General features: G+C 42.6%; 1 protein-coding gene across 2 annotated transcripts in view; it reads left to right on the forward strand.

The window, feature by feature from the left end:
- CNTNAP2 (contactin associated protein 2) overlaps positions 1-18,788 on the forward strand; it is a 1,224,243-nt gene that overhangs the window by 826,921 nt on the left and 378,534 nt on the right. For both annotated transcript variants that reach the window (XM_075745282.1, XM_075745283.1), the window contains exon 12: positions 9,918-10,037. In XM_075745282.1, the coding sequence (XP_075601397.1) occupies positions 9,918-10,037 (120 nt within the window). The remainder of the gene's footprint in view (positions 1-9,917; positions 10,038-18,788) is intronic.

Raw genomic sequence — 18,788 nt, forward strand, 5'->3', positions numbered from 1 at the left:
ATGCTGTTTGAAATGCATATGCTGTGCGATACTTTCTGTTAGAAGAAAACATATCATGCCAGATTGATCAATCCAAAAGAGACAGTGCTACTGCAGCTTGATCACCCCAGATCCTACCAGTAGTAAGGCGAAAGATGTATTCATGTCCATAAAGCACACATATATATTACATATATACGTGGCTGTCCACACAGTTCACACTCAGTGCACTGACACAAACATGGACAGCACCAATGGCCTCACCCTGCCTCGCACTCTTTGTTGAGCAGAATGGAGGTCCATTAGAAGGAGTATATGTACATATGTATAGAGTGGATCCCTCCAGCAGCAGGCTCAGGCCCTCATTCTGCCCAGTAGCTGGCCTTTGATCCCAGTCTCCCCAGTTTCTGTCACCTGCACATACAGCCCTGAGGCAGCAGTTCCACTCCAGGTACTGGTACAGACTGTTGCATGCACACACCCCCAGAGCTGGCCAGGACTTTCCAGATCCCCACAGCTGTCCTTCCCTTCCCCCCCCTCCCCAGTACTCTCACCCCTAGTGACAGCCAGGTTCTCCCACATCCAGAGCTGACCCTTAGAGACCCCTTCCTGCCCACTTGCTCCTAGGCCGCTTCACCTGCTTGCTGGCTCATCCAGCTCGATCTTTGCTAGCCATCACACACTCACACCTGCAGTTGCTCCAGGGGCTGGCATCACAGACACAGGGGCCCTCCAACCTATGGTCTTACCTTACATGCTGGCATTTGTATCCCCATACACAGGATGGAGAGTCCCTTGCCCAGGAAAGAGTTAGAATTTAATAAGAAGACAGGACAGACTGCGCTGATCAGGTACAGGGCACAACCAGGCAAGCGCAGTCACCAGACCACTATTTACACTTATCCCTCTTTTTTTTCCTGTGTTTTTTCCAAATCACCTACCCCTCTCCCTTTTCCTGACTTCGGTTCTGTCCCTCAGCATCCTGTAAGTCCTGTGTGATCCTGAACTATGTTTCCCATGCATCCCATAATGTGTCCCACCCCTAGGCAGCAACCCCCTTAGTCTGAAAGGTGTTGGGGAGAGCTGTTCCCAGTAACTCATGGTGATGGGCTCCATGCCCAGACACTGGGGGTGGGGCTGTGCTGGGACAGCCCGAGACAGGTTGGTTGATGCTTGGAAGTCCTTGATTTGGGTCCCTCTCTGGGCTTATGGAGATGGGCCTTTGATGGGCTGATGGCTCCTGTAATGGACCTGGGAGCAGCCTAGCAGGGTATTATTTGGGCTTCTCCCCTGCCATTAAATCTCTGAACTCCTCTGTGGTGGGCTTTTTTTCACAGAACCTGATGCTTTTCCCCATATTCTCATCCCCTCAGTAAATAGTCTAAATGGTATTCTACAGTGCTGCTATTGAAACAGACACCAACGAAAGTGTGCGTGCCAACCAGGGCAACCTCCAAGGTACCCACCTAACATGTTACTAATTTCACAGCTCATCCAGTATGTGAAAAAGATTTGAAAATCATTTCCAGTAGGTTGCCAGAACACAGTCATTCCCAACTGAAAGTATTGGAGAGAAAACATGAAAAAAAGGGACATGGAACAGATGTTTCTGCTCATATTTTTATGGCAGTTAAAAAAGTAGAATTCTGTTGGCATCATAAGTTGCATAGTGATTAACGGAAATGACAAAGATGATGCATTGGTTCTAAATTGGTGTCATATTGATAGAGGGCATTATGATTGGGATAATGTAAATGCTGATACGAGCATTTGTTTTCGTAATGTTTTAGTTCTTTTCTGTTCGTGGAAATAAGTGCTCAGCTCCTCTGGAAAACCCACTGTTTGGTTAGGTGTCTATAAGTCTGTGTGTTTAGCAGTTGTTTTGTAGGTAAGCTACTGTTTGTTGGTATAGTTTGTTTGTTTCTCAAACATAAGCTTTTAATGTAAGATTTTAAGAAATCTTATTTTATTTGACCAGTATGGGTTTTTTTTTTTAGATAACTTGAGGAAGTTTTACTCAAGTAAACCTTGTATTTGTATAAACCTTGTACTTACTCAAGTATAGCTAAGCAAGGTACCATGTTGTCCTTTGCAGGATTGCTGGTTATGATAGGTTCAGATACAAAAATGTTTGGGGAACTGATTTGGGGAGGAGGGGGGGAAAGGGGAAGGAAATGGTGACAATTGCAACAACTGTCGAGGCCTGTAAAAAATAAAACTTAATTACAGTCCTATAAATGAGCATGGGAGTAATGCATTTTGGGATTAGTAATATTCATGAATAAACAAAAGCTGACACTATAATCTCTTTTAAAGTTGTGTAATGAGAATATCTCTTTGTGCAGCTGAGCATTATTTAACATTGATGAGGAAGTTCAGGTCTTAAGACAGATCAAATGCTGTGATATTCAAGGCAGGAAAGAACCAGCATGAACTTGATGGGGAAAAATCCTTGGGTTTAACCAGTGATTTTGCTATTTTTAGCACTTACAGACATCCTGTATTAAAATAAGATTCCAGATATTTCTGTAACTTTGACCTAAATTTACTGGACTTGTCTCCCCTACTGTGGCCCTTCTGTAATTTGATGGGGTTTTCATTTGTGTATCTCAGCGCGCTTCAGAGTGGAAGCAAGCATTTGTATTACACAGCTGGGAAAGTGTAAATCCAGGCTTGTACCTTGTCTCTTCTTTTCCTTTGCCCTGGCAATACAAAGTAAGTGGGAGTAGAAATTGTAGTTTTTCTTTAGGGGTATGGATTTTTTTAAACTTAGTTTTTATACCAACCTTGAAGTCTTTCGCATGGGAGAGAGGGATAGGAGGGAAGAAGGGGGCGGGGGCAAGCTGATATTGGCAGTGTTCCTGTTCTCTCCCAGCTGGAGAAGACTCAAACGAGCTCCAGGCAGCTCTGAAGCTTTCTGTGCTGGGACCAATGTAAGACCAGCACAAGCACGGTGAATATCTAAGAGTTTCTTTGACAAACTTTCCCCTCAGATGCATTGCCCAGTAATGCACTACAGCTACATAAATCTGCCAAACCATCCAGATGTAAAATGGAAGTGTGCCTTATGTGAAGATGTTTAGCATGACTTGCAGTTCTTCCTTTCAAATGTTTTTAGCCTGAACAGTGTTTATTTCAGCTAAAAAGAACCAAGCTAGCATGCAGGTTTGGGTTTTGGTTTTGGGGTTTTTTTTAAAGTGTTTGTGTATTCTTGAATGACTTAATTGTCAAAAGCACCTTGTTAAAAATTGGTGTCTAATTATACTTCTTTCTTGTGATGTCTGTAGGCTGACACTGTTACAAGGATGCTAATTGCCTAATCTATGGCTTCTAATTTAAAATCACTGCTAAATTTGTTTAAAAATCCATCTTTGATCAGCCTTTTGGATTTAAATTAATTTCTGTCTGCCCTCCCTGAGCCCAAAGCAAAGAAAGAATGAAGTTGAGAGAGAAATAGAAGCACCTTTGTTTTTGCCATAGATGCGGCATTTCTCTTCTATATTCATAGCAAATTCCTAGGTTGCACTACTGTGTGGTAACTCAAATTACACTTTTCACCTCCATGGCAGTAACTTTTTTTTATTATCCCAGTGGCAAATAAACTCACGCTCTGTTTCTTATTCTGAATGGCAATCCCTCTACTTTCTTCCCTTTGTTACCACAATGGTAATTGTTGTGTTTATCACTGACATAAATGAGCCCAGAGTCAACTTGACACAAATTTGGCAAATTTCCACATATCTTATTATTTTTATTTTTCTCTGCTTTTTAATTTCCTTTCTGTTTATACAGGGCATATTTGAATATTGCACTAATAATGAGAATCCTTTATAAGTTCATTAGCTCACAGTAGGAGGCAGAAGGAGAGTGCGAGGCAGATATAGCATCTGGGAAGGTGGCAATCCATAACTTCAGAGCTTTAAGAAGGCTGAAGCTTAGATCAATGGCAGCAGGAAGAAGGCTTGTGCTCAGTCACAAAGGAGCTTTGCTGATGGAAAGTTTTAGTGACATGACAGCCAATGCAGCAGTGGACAGAAATATACACTAGTCCAGCTGTAAAGAACTAGAATTCCTTCTGTTGGTTTACCTTTCTGATTAATTTTTTTTAAAATAGCATGTATGTGTGTGCTTATATAATATGTTTTATTTATCTAGAATATATATTTATGTGTATATTATTATATATATTTTGTATATATACAAAATCTGTTTAACATCTTTGTTGGCGACATGGACAGTGAGATTGAGTGCACCCTCAGCAATTTTGCTGACAACACCAAGCTGTGTGGTGCAGTCAACACACTGGAGGGAAGGGATGCCATCCAGAGGGACCTTGACAGGCTTGAAAGGTGGGCCCGTGTGAACCTCCTCTGGCCAAGATGAACAAACTTGGCCTTTTTAATGCAGATTAGAAATACATATCTGTGAATAGCCAAAAGATGGCTGCAGGGATGAGTACAATAAGCTAATCCAAATTCATGGTGGGTTGAAAGAGAAATGATGAGTTTAAACTGCAGCGGAGCAGCTCCACAGTGTAGAGAGAGTGGGAGAAATGCTGATGCTGAAGGGCTGGTGGAGCTCTAGGCTGCCTTGGCCTGTTGAGGAATTTACATCATGGGAGATTTTGAACATGAGTATGTCAGGAATAATACATGGATGTAATTGAGCTTTTTTGGGAGGTGGATTAGATTATCTCTGAGGTTCATCCCAGCCATGTGATTCTGCTATTACACAAATTATGATCAGGAAGAAGATTCTGCTTTTTTTTCCCAGCACTTATTATTCCAAATATAATTTGAGCAATTGAACAACCTTTTCCCAGAATGTCTTGTAGAATGATGTAGTACTTATTTAATGTGATGTTAAGAGTAACAGAACTAAACCCTTAAGCTTAAGTTAACTTGTATTCGAACTGCGGTGAGTAACATAATTGTGTGGTGTGTATTAGGCTCTTATTAATCTCACGTGCCACAGTGAAAGGATGAAGTTTTGAGCTTTTAGAATTCATGAGTTTGTCCTGGCCAACTGTGAGAGCAAACCAAGGGCGCCTACGATGATCGTATCCCAGAAAAAAAATCAAATCTCAGTTTCACTGTGAAGGTGTGTGAAGAAGCCAGGGGTTGTGCTTGGTTGTGCTTTTCAGACTGCAGTAGCTCAATTCAGCTTCTGGCTGTGGAGGTAACCTAGTCCTCCACAGTACCCAATCCTCCTAGTAACCAAAAAGTAGTGCTTGATCGTGGTTTTACTTCAACTGGGAAAATGATTGACTAAAGCATGCGCCATGTCATATAGAGCCAATTTTGGTGGTACCCAAAATTGTTCATGGTACCTTCCAATATTCTCAAATTCTCTTATTTACAGTGAAATTTTCCAATTGCTTAATTGCTTTTATATATGAAAATTGCATTTTTGTTGAGTGGCTGTTCATGTATAACAACATTTCTTTACAAACAGGAGAAAATAATATTCTTGTAGATGCAACGTGAGCATGCAAATTGTTATTACTCACGGGGCTTTAGAGGTTTTTGTGTACTCAAATTTTCGGTTATACATAAAGCCAGGAAATGCAAGTTTTCTGACTTTCGTTGTCATTAATAATTAGGCAATACTGCATTGGCAAATGCATGTCATATTTGGACGCTTCCTTATTTGTTTTTTTCTGGAATGCAAGTCATTTGGTTGTAATTGAATGTAGTGTAACTGAATCTAGAATTGTTGTATTTCTTCAGAAAGAAATTTCTGGAATTTCTTTAGCATCACAGTAGATCCATTTAAAAAAAAAAAAAAACAAAAAAACAAACAACAAACCCAAACTCAAAAAAAAAAAAAAAAAACAAAAAAAACCCGAACAAAATTATTTCCCACAGAAACTTTAAATTTCCAAGTGAATCTTTTTATGTACACATCACATTTAAGATGTGCATAAAGCTGCAGATCATAAAAACAATCATTTTTCTTCCTCGACATGAACCTCAGTGCAGTTAGTGACACGTTCAGGCAGTTTCCAAGTGTACATGGACTGAGCACAGAAACTCAGCATTGCAGCTAGCTGAGTGTGCTGGCATCTTCCTGCTGCTCTGGTGTGTCAAGGTGAACACACTGTGAGCAGCTATGGCTGGCTGCTTCCTGGGTTGTGAGGTCTAGGAGCCTTGAAGGTCTTACAGCTTTATCTTATTAGAGCCTTATCTTTTATTTAAAGCACTACTTCCTGTGCTTTTTCTCATCAAGGTAACCTAATTCTGCAGGGGCATCTCAGCTGCAAGTGCCTGAAATTTACCTGTGTGGCTTGTGGTGAGGAACTTTTGGCTGAAGATCCACCATCTGGTCATGCAGAAATTGCTGTCTCTAGAAGTCCATGGGAAATTTAGTTTGAAGAATTATTGTTGGTGTTGCAAGACAATTTTGTCTAGTTAGGATTTTATTTTTGTTCCCCACTACCACCTTTTGTTGTTTAGGGGAGGGTGTTATTTTAGCAAATATTTTGAAGATATTTTTAAATCAAGAAGGATTTTTTGAAAAGCGTCTTTGGTTGTATGCAGAAACTAAAACAGGTGTTTTGTTGTCTTTTTCACATTAAGATAATTACATAGTAGGCAAAAATAGAAAAAAAACCTAAAACAGAAGTCTCATTTACCTTAGAATCTTCTCAGTGAAGGATCAGATTGTGTTTAGTGTTTTTAATGTTTTGGAGCTCTTTTTAGGTGAGTGTGCCTACACTTAGAAAGATAAGTTGAAGTGTGTTGGAACAGCTTGAAACATTTTAGATGTGCAGTTCTGTATCAGAATAGTGATGGTTTCTTCTTCAGCTTTAGTTTCCTTCTTATGTCACTATTTGACTGATCAGGTTTTTTGGATGCTGTTGGCAGGTGGTGCTCCTTGGTTTTTGATTTGTAATTTATTTTAGTGTTTGACTCTCATAGCTGAAAGTGTTGGGAGCTACAGCAGGAGTAGGGAAGTGACCGTCCCCCTGTGCTCAGCACTGGTGAGGCCACACCTCGAGTACTGTGTTCAGTTTTGGGCTCCTCACTGCAAGAAAGACGTTGAGGTGCTGGAGTGTGTCCAGAGAAGGGCAATGAAGCTGATGAAGGATCCAGAGCGCAAGTCTTACAAGGAGCGGCTGAGGGAACTGAGATGATCATTTAGCCTGGAGAAAAGGAGGCTGAGGTGAGACCTTATCAGTCTCTACAACTACCTGAAAGGAGGTTGTAGCCAGGTGGGTGTTGGTCTCTTCTCCCAAGTAACAAGCGATAGGGTGAGAGGAAATGGCCTCAAGTTTCACCAGGAGAAGTTTAGATTGGGTATTAGGAAAACTTTTGTGTTGTCTTCCTTTCTACATCATCTTCTACTTTTTTGTCATCTCGGTATCATGTCTCACTCTCCTCCCCTTCACAGTTGCCTTCTCTGCCTGGTGCTTGCCACTTTTGTTCTGCTGTTTACGTTAGTGGCTACCCTTTGCTACCTGAAGTCATCTCTTTCTGTCATCAAGTGTCTTCATACAGTAGAATATGATTGTTTGCTGTTTCCTATTGGATCTTAATTACCAATCATTTTGTCAGTGTACCAACTTCACTTATCCCTTCATTTTGTTCTTATACTCCTATTATGTGATTTGAACATTACTGCTCCTTGCACTAGAACTTACCCTTTCATTTTTGTTTATTCCTATTTTTAAGGTCTTTAAGCATCTACATGTGGATAAAACCTGCAAAAAAACTATCACACACTCACAAATACACCTTTCAGCAGTTTAATTTATTTAGAATATCACATTCTTTTGTCTTTATTGGAAGAACGATCTTCATTTCTATTGTTTGATGTTCAACATAATGTTGAAGCTTAACAAATGCTGACTTAATGAAAAGCAGCCTGTTCTGTAATATTAAGTAGTAACTACCTACCACTTTTTACTTCTCCTATTCCAGAAGAACAGAAGGAAGGATGTTGTATCTAAACCCTTTAATTTTCTATAAAAATGTTCAGTAGTGATAAATGAGTGTCTGATTAAACAATGTAACTTGTTTTTGTCTTCAATATAACACTCTTCTTTTTTTTTCTTTTTTTTTTTTTTTTCTGAATTGTAGTAGTATCTTTGTACAAAGATTGGCCTGTCTTCTTGAAAGGACCAAACATAGACAAAAATGTCATATGGCCCTACATAAAGATCTGGATAGCACAAAGACAAAACTCCCTTCATTTTCTGAAAGGGCTTAGAAAACTCTGCGAGATCATAAACAGTATTTGTCATCTTCTTGGCCTGACCTGGAATGCATCTATTAAAATTTGCAACTTGGTATCATAACAATTATATATTAACAGAGTTGATATTTTGTGATTACATTTAGGTAGCATGTGGTGAGTTAGAGAACTATTTCTGAAGGAAATTGGTTATGAATTCCCTATGAAATCTGCATGAAGTGTCTGGAAACAGACACAGAGTCTCCTTGATAATGAAAGAATCTGTTGACCTTAGTTTGGGGAGAAAGGCGAAATGGCTTGGAATATTGCACAATTTAATTAAAGTATCTACTACTTGTATAAAATTGACTTTGGACCCTGTAATGAACACGTACAACTTTCCAGTAAATTGTTTCTCTTGTAGCATTGACAAGGAGATTCTCTTATACAGAGGTAACAGTCTTTCACTTTACATTCATGCCACATCAAAATTGGAGAGTTTTTTAGCTCCGCTTTTGTTCCTGCATCTTGATAGTTGGTTAGAGGCCTTTAAATGTGTGTGTGTGTGTGTGTGTGTGATCAGTCACTCATCATCAGAGCCCAGCGGAACAGCTCGTCCTTATGGACATTTGAAATAAAGCCAGTCTTAGCAAGGAGGTCGCTTGCAAGAATTGCCAACAAATTAGATGAATTTTTAGAGTGGATATGAAGTCTGGTTAAACAAACATTTCATTTCTTCTAGCAACTGATTGATTGATTCCAAACAAAAAAGCTGTACCATCTGGTCCTTGGAAAACAAAGAAACGTTACACATTCCTTTTCTAAAAAAAAAAGATTAGAAAAATATTTATATAATTTACAAATTATATATAAAAATTACCAGTTTTATTTTTTATATGCATGAAATGTTTTAATCATGTATAATACACATAACTTGGTAATAGTCATACATTTCAAAGAAAATATAGGAAGTACTAGAAAAGCTGCTGTCTACAATGCTTATTGTTATGTCTGAGCTATTCATCATAACACAATTTGACGAGCAGTTTTATGACTTGAAATAGAAAGTAGTATAGAGAAGTCAAGGAAAAACAGAAAAAAACCCCAGCCTGCTAAATCAGTTAAGCTTCTTCCACTAAATATTGTGAAATTTTAGACCTTGCTGGAATAGAATATGAGTTATGTAGATATATATAATAGAGTAACTGCAGAGCTCTGTAGAGACAGGTATTGCATGTAGTGAGAAATTTCACAATTTTGAAACTTGTTGTTATTCTGAGTTGTAATAAAACCTGAAAAATTATAAAATTTACAGAGAGAAAACTCATAAGCTTTTTTGGTGTATCTCTTGAAAGAAAACTGAAGGGAAAAGTGTGTTGGATCAGTAGAAGTGTCTCCATTTATGATGTAAAACTTAAACCAATGTATAAACAAAGTTCTGAACCAAAGTATTTTCAAAAACAATTTAAAGATACTCTTGAAAATGTTTGGTTGTTCCTCCCTCCCCACTGCAAGTTGTTGGAATTCTCTTCCTGTTCTAGCTTTCTCTCACATGCCAAAAACTGAAATTGTGTGCCTCAAGCTTTTAATCACTGCTGTATCTTTGGGAAAGATGTTGCTTTTTTTTTCTGAGAATGTCAGTGATGTTACTTTAATGTCAAAGGTATAGTTCTTGATATATAAATAAAGTCAATTTATTGTCATTATGGATTTTTTGCTCCAGGATTTGAAGATTCTTATTGCTGTGTTTTATTTCATTCCAGCTATTTATGAACTCTCTTGTGAAGCATACAAACACTTGGGCAAAACTTCAAATTACTACTGGATAGATCCAGATGGCAGTGGGGCACTGGGACCTTTGAAAGTTTACTGCAACATGACAGGTAACTGCGTTGTATTTGCTAATTCTTTTTTTTTTAAATGTAGTCTGGAGAAAGAGTCTGTTTATAAGTCATATTTCTTGGCAAAAGAAAAATAATTGCTAAGAGCTTTTCATGACACGGGTCATCAAATCTGTAGTCACCGTTCAGTATAGTCTGAACAAGGCAGTAGCTAATCCATTTCATAAGCTTTTTGAATCACAGCTATTAATTAGCCTTAAAAGGCCTTTCTATCCTCAGTGGTGCATCATTTTAAAAGAAATGTAGACATATATGGCTATTTACCAAAATTATTGTATATCAATGTATTTATAGTTCAGTAATGCCTGAGGTTCATGGGCTACTGCAGAAAGCAGCTTTGTAAAATGTAAGACTCTTATTTCTGTCCAGGTATTGCTGACTTTCACACACTTACCACCATGGTCAGGGAATAGAAATTATTTACAAGAGAAACAAAGCATTTGGGTTTTCTTGTTTGCCTGTTTTGTCTTTTTAACTGGTGTTAGAAGGATGTATCACTCTGAGAAGGATGTTTAACTCTGAGACCATATATATAACTGCATTAACTTATTTTGGCTTTGTTGTGGGTTGTTTTTTTCCTAGTTTTGCATAGGTAATTTCCCATCTGAGCATTCTCACAGAAGATATCCTGTCTTAGTCATTTGCATTGCCATGCTGAGGCAGAAAAATAAGATAATGGAAAAGGGGGCAATTTTCTGTGCTGGGAGTATATTATTTCTTTAGTCTGTTAATGCATGACAATTGTTTCAGCACTTTTTCTGCTATGAAATATATTTAGCCATCTTGGATGGGAGAGACTGGGGGAAGCAATGAGGGGAGGCTGACTTAAAAGTGAATGCATGGCACATGCAGCAGACCCCAGCTCAAGAGCTCACATGTAGACAGCCTGTTGGAGAACAGGAGAGTACCATTGTTTCATATTGCCATTAATGTCTGTATTTGAATAATAAATGCGTACCTAAAAAGGAGCCTGATCTAAGCTCCTGGAGCGCCATCAGTCCTTCTTGGACTGGAGAGACAGGCCAGCCAATCTGTTCTGAGACAAAGGTGTAAAGGCAATCTTTCAGACAAGTGGATCCTGACCCATTTAGGGCTTTTTAAATCATAACTAGTACCTTGAACTGTATCAGTAACTAATCAGGCAGGCACTGCAGAGAACAATGCCAAGAATTGCTGATATATTATAGCAATTTCTGCCATTCAGAAGAAGAACCTCTGTGTTCAGCGCTAGCTATAGCTTTTGGGTACTCTTCAAGGGTAACTTTATAAATTAAAAATATATTACTGTAGTGGTGTCGGGCACTAAAGAGTACACCTATACAGTACTACAGTATTGCTCGTTCATGATAAATATAAATATACAGCAGAAGGTCCTAGTAGCTTGTCCCACACTGGGGAAAAACCAAGTAAATTAATCATAGAATCATAGAATATCCTGAGTTGAAAGCGACCTATAAGGATCATCGAGTCCAACTCCTGGCTCCACACAGGACCAGCTGAATCAGAGCATATGACTGAGAGCATTGTCCAGATGCTTCTTGAACTCAGTCAAGCTCGGTGCTGTGACCGCTTCGCTGGGGAGCCTGTTCCAATGCCCGACCACCCTCTCAGTGAAGAATCTTTTCCTGATACCCAACCTAAACCTCCCCTGTTGCAGCTTCATGCCATTCCCTCAGGTTCTATCACTGGTCATCAGAGGGAGGAGATCAGTGCCTGCTGCTTCACTCCCCATCGTGAGGAAGCTGTAGGCCATGATGAGGTCTCGCCTCAGTGTCCTCTTCTCTAGGCTGAACAAACCAAGGGACTTCAGCCTCTTCTCATACATCTTCCCCTCTAGACCCTTCACCATCTTTGTTGCCCTCCTTTGGACATTCCAATAGTTTTATGCCCAAAACTGCACAGAGTACTTGAGGTGAGGCAGCACCAGTGCAATGTGGAGTGGGACAATAACTTCCCTAGACCAGCTAGCAATGCTGTGCTTGATGCACCCCAGGATATGGTTGGCCTTCCTGGCAGCCTGGGCACGCTGTTGATTCATGTTCAACTTGCTGTCGACCAAGACCCCCGAGTCCCTTTCAGCATGGATGGTCTCCAGCATCTCATTGCCCAGTCTGTATGTATAGCCAGGGTTGCCCCTTCCCAGGTGCAGAATCCAGCACTTGCCCTTGTTAAATCTCATGCGGTTGGTGATTGCCCAGTGTCGTGGTTTTACCACAGCTGGCAGCTGAGTACCACGCAGCCGCTCGTTCACTCCCCCCCATCGGGATGGGAAAGAGAATCGGAAGAGTTAAAGTGAGAAAACTCGTGGGTTGAGATAAAGACAGTTTAATAGGTAAAGCAAAAGCCGCGCGCACAAGCAGAGCAAAACAAGGAATTCATTCACCACTTCCCATGGGCAGGCAGGTGTTCAGCCATCCCCAGGAAAGCGGGGCTCCATCACGCGTAATGGTTACTTGGGAAGACAAACGCCATTGCTCCGGACGCCGCCCCCCCCCCCCCCCTCTTCCTCCAAGCTCCTTATAAACTGAGCATGACGTCATATAGTATGGAATACCCCTTTGGTCAGTTTGGGTCACCTGTCCCGTCTGTGTCTCCTCCCAACTTCTTGTCCACCCCCAGCCATCCCGCTGGCAGGGCAGTGCAAGAAGCAGAACAGGCCTTGGCCCCGTGTAAACACTGCTCAACAATAACTCCATAGAACAAAAACATCTCTATATTATCAATGCTGTCTCCAGCACAAATCCGAAACATATCCCCACACTAGCTACTATGAAGAAAAATCAATCCTCTCAGCTGAAACCAGGACATTATCCACCCCTTATTCCATACTATTTACGTCATGCTCAGGTCCCACACAATTCAATACATCCTCATTAAGCACCACCACCCTTCTCATCTCTTGATATAATATGCTGATATCATTCCCTTAGTCTGTGGACCACCCTTTTAAAATGTCTATAAATGTCCGCAAAATGTCCATTGGATTCACTTGGTCCACAACCTTGGGCTCCATCCACCATGGTGGTCACTCAGGACAGGAGAGGTGGTTGACGTGGAGTTACTGGGCACCAAAACCAGCTCAGGTCAGGTCCACTGCTGCACTTGCGCTGCTTCCTGTAAGGCTTGTTCTCCATTAGTTCAGGTGATTTCTGCTACAGTAATTCCTGTAACATGCAACTCAAATCATGGGTTACAACAATTTAAAGGTATTTCCATTACAATCTCCACCCCTGGTCCCTTCAAGTCAGACCATCAAGTTTACCATTGCAATGAACACCTCCCCTTGCCCCTGCTCCGGCTTGAACTTATCCTCAGACTGCAGTCCCTTAGGGGTCTACCTGCTCCAAGCGGAGCCTTATCCATGAGCCGCAGTTTCTCCAGGGGTACACCTGCTGTGGCATAGACTTATCCACAGCCACAGTCGCTTCGAGGTGCACCTGTTCCAACGTGGCCTTCTCCATGAGCCACAATGCCTTCATAGATACACTTGCTCCAGTGTGGCCTTGCCCACAGTCACAGTCGCTTCAGTCCTCTCAGAAGTAAACCTGCCCTATCATGGGCTCGTCCATGGCCACACACTTTGAAATGTTCCAGCATGACCCATGCACAGCCACTGATGCTCCAAGGTGTACCTGCTGTAGCATGGACTTATCCTTGCCACAGATGCTCCGAGGTGTACCCTCTCCAGCATGGACTCATCCTTGGCTCACAGTCCTTCCAGAGGTATACCTGCTGCAGCACAGACGCAACCACGGCCCCAGACACTTCGAGATATACCTGCTGCGGCACAGACGCAACCACGGCCCCAGACACTTCGAGATATACCTGCTGCGGCACAGACGCAACCACGGCCCCAGACACTTCGAGATATACCTGCTGCGGCACAGACGCAACCACGGCCCCAGACACTTCGAGATATACCTGCTGCGGCACAGACGCAACCACAGCCACAGACGCTTTGGGGTGTCCTGCTCCGACGTGGAATCATCCACAGGTCACAGTCCCTTCGACTCGAGTGCACACAGGAGTTCCAGCCTGTCCAGGACAGCAGCACAAAAAAAGCAGCGATACCCTGGCCACCTGCCAGCCCAGGCGCATCGCCATTGCTGTTATCAAAATGTTCCCAGGCACAGCACAGTAAAATGATAAGAAGTACAGCAGTACAGTGAGCAGCGAAAGCAGAAAGCAGCCACTAACGAGCACTAGACTCTAATAGATTGTAAGGCAAGCAAGCCCCATGGCAAGCACAGGAGCCTGCCAATTAATAGCTAAACAGCTAATACTAAATAGCTAATAGCAGCTATAAATTCAATCTAGCACATTCCGATCAAATCTGTCATTATCTCGAACCCTTCGAGCCCCACGTTGGGCGCCAAAAAGACTGTCGTGGTTTTACCACAGCTGGCAGCTGAGTACCACGCAGCCGCTCGTTCACTCCCCCCCATCGGGATGGGAAAGAGAATCGGAAGAGTTAAAGTGAGAAAACTCGTGGGTTGAGATAAAGACAGTTTAATAGGTAAAGCAAAAGCCGCGCGCACAAGCAGAGCAAAACAAGGAATTCATTCACCACTTCCCATGGGCAGGCAGGTGTTCAGCCATCCCCAGGAAAGCGGGGCTCCATCACGCGTAATGGTTACTTGGGAAGACAAACGCCATTGCTCCGGACGCCGCCCCCCCCCCCCTCCTCTTCCTCCAAGCTCCTTATAAACTGAGCATGACGTCATATAGTATGGAATACCCCTTTGGTCAGTTTGGGTCACCTGTCCCGTCTGTGTCTCCTCCCAACTTCTTGTCCACCCCCAGCCATCCCGCTGGCAGGGCAGTGCAAGAAGCAGAACAGGCCTTGGCCCCGTGTAAACACTGCTCAACAATAACTCCATAGAACAAAAACATCTCTATATTATCAATGCTGTCTCCAGCACAAATCCGAAACATATCCCCACACTAGCTACTATGAAGAAAAATCAATCCTCTCAGCTGAAACCAGGACACCCAGTTCTCCAATCTGTCCAGATCTCTCTGCAAGGCCTCTCCACCCTCGATGGAATCAATAGCTCCTCCCAATTTGGTGTCATCTGCAAACTTGGTCATGACACTTTCTAGTCCTACATCCAAGTCGTTTATGAAAACATTAAAAAGAACTGGCCCTAAAATGGAGCCCTGGGGAACCCCACTAGTGACTGGCCGCCAGCCTGATGTAACCCCGTTTACCATAACTCTTTCGGCCTGACCCATCAGCCAGTTGCTCACCCATTACACTATGTTCTTGTCAAACTGTATGCTGGACGTTTTGTCCAGAAGGATACTGTGAGAGACAGTATCGAAAGCTTTACTGAAATCTAAAAAAATGACATCAACTGGCGTCCCTTGGTCAACTAGATGGATGACCTTGTCATGAAACTAAGCTTGTTAAACAGGCCCTTCCTCTCATGAACCCGTGTTGGCTGTGACCAATGATTGCGTTGTCCTTCAGGTGTTTTTTGATAACTCCCAGCATAATTTTCTCCATAATTTTACCAGGCACTGAAGTGAGACCTGTAATTACCGGGGTCTTCTTTCTTGTCCTTCTTGAAGATTGGAACAGTGTTTGCCAGCTTCCAGTCACCTGGGACCTCTGTAGATTCCCAAGACCATTGAAAAATAATTGAGAGAGGTCTCGCAATGACATCAGCCAGCTCTCTGAGCACCCTGGGATGAATCCCATCGGACCTCATGGACTTGTATGCATCCAGGTAGAGCAGCAAGTCCTGCACAAGTTCGGGGTCAGCTGGTAGTTTATTGTTACCGCAGTCATGGTCCTCCAGCTCAGGGCATCTGGGATCCCAGAGTCCATCATCAGTGTTGAAGACAGAGGCAAAGAAGGCATTAAGCATCTCTGCTTTGTCTATGTCCATGTTTGTAAGGTGACCATTCTCATCGAGTAATGAGCCAATATTCTCTCTGGTCTTCCTTTTGTTATTAACGTATTTAAAAAAGCCGTTTTTATTGTCCCCCACAGTACTGGCCAGCTTCAACTCTAACTGAGCTTTGGCCGCACAAATTTTCTCCCTACAAAGGCGAGCAGCATCCCTGTAGTCCTCCCACGTTGCCTGACCCTGCTTCCAGCAGCCATACACTTTCTTTTTCCCCCTAAGCTCTAGAAGAAGATCCCTGTTCAGCCAAGCTGCCCTTCTGCCCCTCCTGCTTGACTTGTGCCATTTTGGAATCACCTGTTCCTGAGCTCTTAGGAGGTGGCCCTTAAAAAGTGACCAGCACTGATGGACCCCAATGCCTTCAAGAGGAGTTTCCCAGGGGACCTGACTGACTAGTTCCCTGAGCAGCCTGAAGTCTGCTCTCCCCATATCCAGGGTTGAAGTTTTGGTGGCGCTTTTCCTCCTATCGCCAAAGATTTTAAATTCTACTACTTTGTGGTCACTATGGCCAAGACAGCCACCAATCACCACTTCGCCCACGAGACCTTCTCTGTTCTTGAGTAACAGATCTAGGAGGGCACCTTTCCTCATTGGCTCCTTTAATACCTGTACCAGGAAGTTGTTATCGAGGTGTTTCAGGAAACTCCTGGACCTGCTGGTATCAGTTGTGTGGTGTTCCCAGTTGATGTCTGGCAAGTTGAAGTCCCCCCAGTTAAAAGTAACCATTTCATTTTACTGAAGTTTCTCATCTACAAAACAATTTCCAGAGTACTTAAGTGTAACCTTTTCCTAACCAGGTGATCATGAGTACTAGGATAGATGATTTAGTGTTCATTCCCTTCATTTGGATATGATGCATGCTGTGGAAAAATGCAGTTTTCTGTTTTAACTGAATCACTCTCATCAGCAACTCTTTGCTACAAGAAAAAGGCATTTTGCACTAATATCCATGTAACTATTTGAATTTTAAAAATAAGAACCTAATGGAACTATTTCTTCATTAAAATGCAAATGACTGCAAGAAATACGTGAAAATTGATACGAAGTAATTTTAATGTGTGCTTCTAAAACTGGAAGGCCACTCCGACAGTCGTTCTCAGATAGCTTAGTAAAGCACATCACCTATATACATGCTGTGTAGTACCTATACATTGTAGCTATTACAGCTTTCATTTTCTTTTAATTAGCAGTCATCTTAAACACTGAAAACTGTGGAGGTTAAAGAGCTACATTTTTAGGAGAAAATTCCTTAATCTTTTTCTGAATTGATATAGAGTATTATCAGTAACTAGAGAAGGGACACAATGAGGTTACTTGAGGGTGTGTTGGGTTTGCATGGCAAAGTTTTGGTAGCGGAGGGGCTACAGGGGTGGCTTCTGTGAGAAGCTGCTAGAAACTTCCCCATGTCCGACAGAGCCAATGTCACCTGGCTCCGAAACAGACCTGCTCCTGGCCAAGGCCGAGCCCATCAGCGACGATGGTAGCACCTCTGGAATAACGTAGTTAAGGAGGAGGGAAGAAAAACCTGCTGCAGAACAGCAGCCAGGAGAGAGGAGTGAGAATATGCGAGAGAAACATCTCTGCAGACACCAAGGTCAGTGAAAAAGGAGGGGAGGAGGTGCTCCAGGCACTGAAGCAAAGATTCCTCTGCAGTCCCTGGAGAATGCCATGGTGAGGCAGGCTGTCCCCCTGCAGCCAATGGAGGATGATTGGGGTACAGAGATTCCCCTGAAGCAAGTGGAGGACCCCACGCTGGAATAGGTGGATGTGCCCAAAGGAGGCTATGACCCCTGTGGGAAGCCTGTGCTGGAGCAAGCTCCTGGCAGGACCTGTGGCCCCATGGACACAGGAGCCCACACTGGAGCAGGTTTGCTGGCAGGAGCTGTGATCTCATGGGGGACCCACACTGGAGCAGTCTGTTCCTGAAGGTCTGCACCCCATGGAAGGGACCCACACTGGAGCAGTTTGTGAACTGCAGCCTGTGGGAAGGACTCACACTGGAGAAGTTCACGGAGGACTGTCCCCTGTGGGAGGGTGGAAGGGACCTCACGCTGGAGCAGAAGAGTGTGAGGAGTCCTCCCCCTGAGGAGGAAGGAGCGGCAGAGACAGCATGTGATGAACTGACCACAACCCCCATTCCTCATCCCTCTGTGCTGCTGGCAGGGAGGAGGTAGAGAAAACTGGGAGTAAAGCTGTGCCCGGGAAGAAGGGAGGGGTGGGGGGAGGTGGTTTAAGACTTGGTGTTATTTCTCTTTCTTCTTCTCTGTTTTGTTTGGTAATAAATTAGATTATTTTTTCTAAGTTCAGTCTGTTTTGCCCGTGACGGTAATTGGTGAGTGATCTCTCCCTGTCCTTATCTTGACCCATGAGCCTTTCGTTGTTTTTTCTCTCCCCTGTCCAGTTGAGGAGGGGAGTGATAGAGCAGCTTTGGTGGGCACCTGGCCTCCAGCCAGGGTCAACCTACCACAGAAGGCTTTACTTTGCTTCATCAGTAACACGTTTCTGTAGAACTCGGCAGCAGTGGCACATGTCTTGTCATATAATGAAGGGCACTATAGCATATTAGAATAAGAGCAGAATTCTCAAATAATTTTAATATTGAAATTGTGCAGTTTTATAGTATTAGTAGCACTACATTTGGAAAAGAACTTAAACTATCTGAATTACAATTAATTATTTTTTTTTGGCGAACATGAAACTAAGTAATGTACAGATCTAGCTATACTGAATAGTATGTGGTATATACTAAATGAAAAAAACACTTCTTCCTATGGCAGGATAATGATATTTTATTTTAATAGAGGCATCCTTAACTGTATTT

This window comes from Balearica regulorum, chromosome 2 (genome assembly GCF_011004875.1).
Source record: "Balearica regulorum gibbericeps isolate bBalReg1 chromosome 2, bBalReg1.pri, whole genome shotgun sequence".
NCBI lineage: Eukaryota > Metazoa > Chordata > Aves > Gruiformes > Gruidae > Balearica > Balearica regulorum.